Source organism: Tasmannia lanceolata, unplaced genomic scaffold (genome assembly GCF_043159265.1).
Source record: "Tasmannia lanceolata isolate RefF3 unplaced genomic scaffold, GAP_Taslan_0.1 ptg000018l, whole genome shotgun sequence".
Lineage (NCBI taxonomy): Eukaryota > Viridiplantae > Streptophyta > Magnoliopsida > Canellales > Winteraceae > Tasmannia > Tasmannia lanceolata.
The window spans coordinates 59,236,662-59,241,834 of record NW_027518695.1 but is presented as its reverse complement, the minus strand read 5'-3'; the positions used below and the strand labels follow the sequence as shown (position 1 = coordinate 59,241,834).

Below are 5,173 nucleotides of genomic sequence, written 5' to 3'. Positions count from 1 at the left end.
ATTTTTATACCATAAGCATTGATTTAGGGGGAGTTATCCACTCCTAAATTTTTTTTACACCCTTTCTGTCGATGACAAAAGGGGGAGAAGTTTGAAATTGATTATCTATTCAATTGACTATATGCACCACTTGCTTATAACTTGTATCATTTATATGTGTGCATATATTGAGGGGGAGTTCTAGTATTCACTTGCCTACTATGTCACTCCACACACACCTCATAATCAATTTTGTTTGTCATCATCAAAAAGGGGGAGATTGTAAGCCCAAGGGTCTACTCTCCTATCTTGTTTTGATGATTCTAAACATAATTGATTGTGTTTTTGAATACTAATCAATTTGCTTTGAAGTGTTGTGTTTGAGATAGGATTGATCATTGAAGAAACCAACACACAACATGGTCATGCTTGGAGATATCCCATACAAGAGTCAAAGGAGCTAAGTGAAGCTCACCTCATCTCTCAAGCAAGCATACACAAGATGGAAGATCAATTGAAGACCAAGACTAAAGAGAAGTTGAAAGCTACATAGGTATCATTGTACATCCTTTCTCTTTAGATTTTCAAGTCAAGGCAAAACGTTTTTCAAAGTGTTTTCAACTTGGTTTTCAAAGAACACTTAAGAACTTAAAATGCATTAGTGAATGGTTATGTGGTGGACCAACATGTTGGGACCCTCATAAATATTCCAAAATAACCATAAGAGTTGAGTTCCAAAAGCTAAAAATCAAACAAGCAATAAAAATCAAAAACTGCGGATTTTTAGGCTTCTCGGAGCTCCGAGCTCGGAACTCCGAGAGTTCCCTCGGAACTCCGAGAGTTCCCTCGGAACTCCGAGAAAAGGTCCAGTAGCATCTGGACATTTTCTCGGAACTCCGAGAAAATTTCTCGGAACTCCGAGAAATGGTCCAGTAGAAATTTTATTTCTTCTGGCCGTTGTCTCGGAACTCCGAGAATATTTCTCGGAACTCCGAGAATGGTTCTCGGAACTCCGAGAACCTTGCGACAGCTCAAAAAAGAGCCGTTGGGTTTTGAATTAAAATTTGTTTTTTGTTATCTACACCCCCAAACGGTCATATTTTGAGGAGAGACTATTTATACAATATCTAGAGGATTATTTCCTCCCTCTTGATCTTTGAAAAACATCCTTAAGCATCAAAAACATTTGCAATCCATTTTAGCTTGAGTTTTTTGTTTTTCATCCCAAACTTGCCTTTCACTTGTGAATCTTTTGAGTTTGGATATAGTAGTGCTTTCACTTGCAAATCACCATCTTTGAAGAGCAATCAAGGGTCTACAAAGAGCATCAAGCTTTCAAGAAGAAGCCAAGCTATTCTCTTTCAAATCTTGTATAGGTGGCTAGGGCATTCCCTTTTTAATTCCCTAGAGAGCAACCGCTTAGAACTCGGCGGAGAAGGAGAGTCTTTGTAAAGGTGTAAGGGCATCCTTGTTTAATATCCCTTGGATTTGTAACCGCCTCGGAGCCGGGCATCGTGGAGGTCTCCTATAGTGGAATCCCTCAAGTGCGACCTTGAGTAGAGTGGAGTAGGCCGTTGGCCGAACCACTATATATCGGTGTGTCATTTCTCACTCTTGCATTTCCATTATTGTTTGGTTTGGCATCTCATTTTGTTTGTCAATTATATTTGCACTAACTAAATATTTAATTAAGTGAAGAAAATTCCAATTAGGGTTCATAGGTAATTCTCAAAAGGCCTAATTTTGAGGAAAATTCAATTCACCCCCCCCCTCTTGATTATTTCAAGCTTATTAAAAAAAGATGCATTCCTTTGGTCCAAGGAGGCAGATTAAGCCTTTCAACAGCTCAAGCTATTGATGACTCAGCTCCCTGTTCTGGCACTTCCAGATTTTTCACAACCATTCACACTGGAGACTGACGCCTCCAGCATCGCCATAGGAGCAGTACTTATGCAGAATAAACATCCATTCACTTATTTTAGCAAAAAGATGTCCCCTACGATGGCACTAGCATCAGCTTATGTTAAGGAGCTCTTCGCAATTACAGTGGCAGTGAAAAAATGGCGTCAATATTTACTCGGGCGAGAATTCACCATTCATACTGATCATAGAAGCCTGAAAAACTTAATGGCCCAGGTCATACAAACCCCCCAACAACAGTATCTTTGCAAACTGTTAGGCTACAACTACACCATTGTTTATAAGGCCGGAAAGGATAACCAAGCTGCTGATGCATTGTCCCGAATCGATGATACAAATTTGGCGCCCAGCAATTTTCAAATGGCAGTTTCTACTCCCATTTTCAATATTTCAAGTGACCTCCACCTTGAAAACACTACCAACCCTGAATTGTTGGCACTGCACGAACAACTACGCCATGGATTAGCGGCTCCTAAATTCAGAAATGGGCTTCTATTCCACAAGAATCGACTCTTCCTCAGTTCGGATTCCCCATTACGAAACATTGTGCTCCATGAATTTCACAGTACGCCACAAGCAGGTCATCCTGGTGTTCTTTGTACCATTAAAAAGGTGTCTGCTAGTTTCTTCTGGCCTAAGATGAGAGATGATGTTCACCAATTTGTTCGCAACTGCCTTGTTTGTCAACCATCAAAATATTCTACTTCACCCCCTCTAGGATTGTTACAACCACTGCCAGTACCTGATCGCATATGGGACGATATTGCTATGGATTTCATTACAGGGCTACCATCCTCAAATGGATTCACAACCATAATGGTAGTCGTTGATCGGTTATCAAAATATTCACACTGGGTGCCCTACCAACAAGCTTCAATGCTACAAAAGTTGCCAAATTGTTCAACGAGATTGTCGTCAAACTCCATGGTTTACCCAAGTCCATCGTCTCCAACAAAGACCCAATTTTTACCAGTAAGTTCTGGTCTGAATTCTTTAAAATGAGTGGCACATCCCTGAACCTTTCTTCGGCTTATCATCCTCAATCAGATGGGCAATCCGATGTACTTAGCCGTTGTATCGAGCAATACTTGCGAGCATTCTCCCACGACAATCCAAAGATTTGGCATTCCTTACTTGTTTGGGCAGAATATTCCTATAATACCTCTTTCCAAAGTGCAATACAAATGACGCCATTCGAAGCAGTCTATGGTAGACCTCCACCCTCTCTGCCAGCTTACATCCCAGGTTCTTCAGCAATTGAAGCAGTAGATACTGAATTAAGCCAAAGAGATGCAATTTCAGCAATTGAAGCAGTAGATACTCAATATTTTAGCTCAGTAAACATTTTTTTGGTCCTTACCAAATCTTAGCAAGAGGGGGTCAAGTTGCATACAAGTTGAAATTGCCAGCAGACAGCAAAATTCATCCCGTATTTCATATTTCTCAGCTTAAACCATTCCATGGGACCATCCCAGAATTGGTTTGTACCCTGCCTCCTCAAAGTTTGAATAATCAACCACTCATTTCTCCTCTCGCAATCTTGGGACAACGAACGGTTTTTCAACAAGGCAAACTTGTCACTCAGGTATTGGTTCAATGGCAAGGTCTGCTACCAGAAGACACTTCATGGGAAAATCTACTGACCATAAAATCAGATTTTCCTCACTTATGCCTTGAGGACAAGGCAAGTTTTCCAAGGGTGGGGAATGATAGCAACCAGGTGACTCAGGTATCACTACCAGATCAGCTTGAAGACATGGAAGAAGTGCAAGAATCACACGGTGAAGCAGAGAAGGGCAACAATAGGCAAAGGCAGAGGAATAAACCACGTTGGCTCGAGGATTACTTATCAGAGTAATGCCAAACAGGGGATAACACATAGTTTACTACTTTCCAAATTATGTTAGTCTATCTTTTAGCAGTAATAGTAAAAGAGAATATTGGTTTGTTAGGATTGATTGCCACGTGGGCAATCCGTTAGGGAGACAAGACTTATAAAATGATGTAAAAGGGAACCAATGAGGGTATGAAAAAGATTTATTCTCCTCCTTTTTTTCTGTTCTTCTTCTTCTACTCTCTTTCTCTGCAACTTTTCTCTGAACGAATTCTCTGAACATTCAAGGATTCGTATCACGAATCCAGCAGCAACTTTTCTCGAGAGTTTGAGTTTGCAGCTACTTGCATAGCTCTCTGGGTATTAGTGTCCTGAAGCTGAAGACTTCTCAAACGGGTCTGAAGAGAGGAGAGAATAAGTCTGAGGAGAGCAGTTTTATGAGTAGGGATTTTGACATGGCATCTAGAATTTCGCCCCATCCAGATATGGTATATAGATGCACAAAAGCATAGTCTCATAGCAGTTGATGATTGGCCATTTCCCTTGAAGTTGTCTCTAAGCCAACGTTCTTCATCCATGAGAGATCTGTGAGGTCCTCTTCTGAAAGTGAATCACCAGAGGATTGATCGTCATATCCAAGCTGAATATGAGCAAGTGAAAAAAAGATGGTTCACTGATTCATCACTAGACTTACAAAGCATACATTCAGCTTTTCGAGCTGAACCAAAGAACCATAATCTGTCTCGGGTACTAAGCTTATCAAGAATAGCTTGCCAAGAAGTGAAGGAGTGACGGGGGATACTACCAGGAAACCAGATAGATCGAAGCCAAGGCGGTTTGGGTTGGGGAGGTTTCAGAGATCTCCACGCACTCTTAAAAGAGAAACTTCCATTTGGGTTGGGCATCCAAATGGGTCTATCATCAGCAGAGGGGATAATCAAAGCAGAGCTAAGACTATTCTTGATATCTGAGTAGCCTGCATGGTTGAGGATAGAGTCCCAGGAGCCAAAGGATAACAGATGGTCAATGGTTGTAGACAAAGGAATATTGGTTAAGGAGTGGTCTATAGAATTCTGATCGATAAGAGGGCCTCCAGGGTGCTAAGGGTGAAGCCGGAAGTTAAGGTTTCTTCCAGTGCCGACAATGTAGCAAATATTCTGTTTGACATGATCTCTGACCTTGAGGATATTACGGAAAGCCCAAGAAGGTTTTCGAGGCATTTTCATGCTCCAAATATCTTTGCCTCTAATGTACTTCCATGCTATCCATTCAGTCCAAGGAGTTTTCATGTTGTTGATAATTTGCCAGAAGAGCTTGATCATAGCAGCTTTGCTTATATCACCTAGACGACGAATGCCAATGCCTCCCTCTTTTTTGGGCTTACAGATGGTTTCCCAGCAGACAAGATGGAACATTTTCTTTTGCTCATTTCCTGCCCAA

At 41.1% G+C, this 5,173-nt stretch overlaps 1 protein-coding gene across 1 annotated transcript; it reads left to right on the top strand.

Moving 5' to 3' along the window:
- Positions 1-2,897: 2,897 nt before the first annotated feature.
- Positions 2,898-3,757, top strand: LOC143850545 (uncharacterized). Its single transcript, XM_077359786.1, has 2 exons — positions 2,898-3,236; positions 3,347-3,757. The coding sequence occupies exons 1-2, from the start codon at positions 2,898-2,900 to the stop codon at positions 3,755-3,757; spliced, it is 750 nt and encodes a 249-aa protein (XP_077215901.1).
- The last annotated feature ends 1,416 nt before the right edge of the window (positions 3,758-5,173 follow it).

Coding starts and splice junctions, on each gene's coding strand:
- LOC143850545 (XM_077359786.1), top strand. CDS start 2,898: ATGAGTGGCACATCCCTGAACCTTTCTTCGGCTTATCATCCTCAATCA. Junction 3,237..3,346: donor ATACTCAATATTTTAGCTCA/GTAAACATTTTT, acceptor CATATTTCTCAG/CTTAAACCATTCCATGGGAC.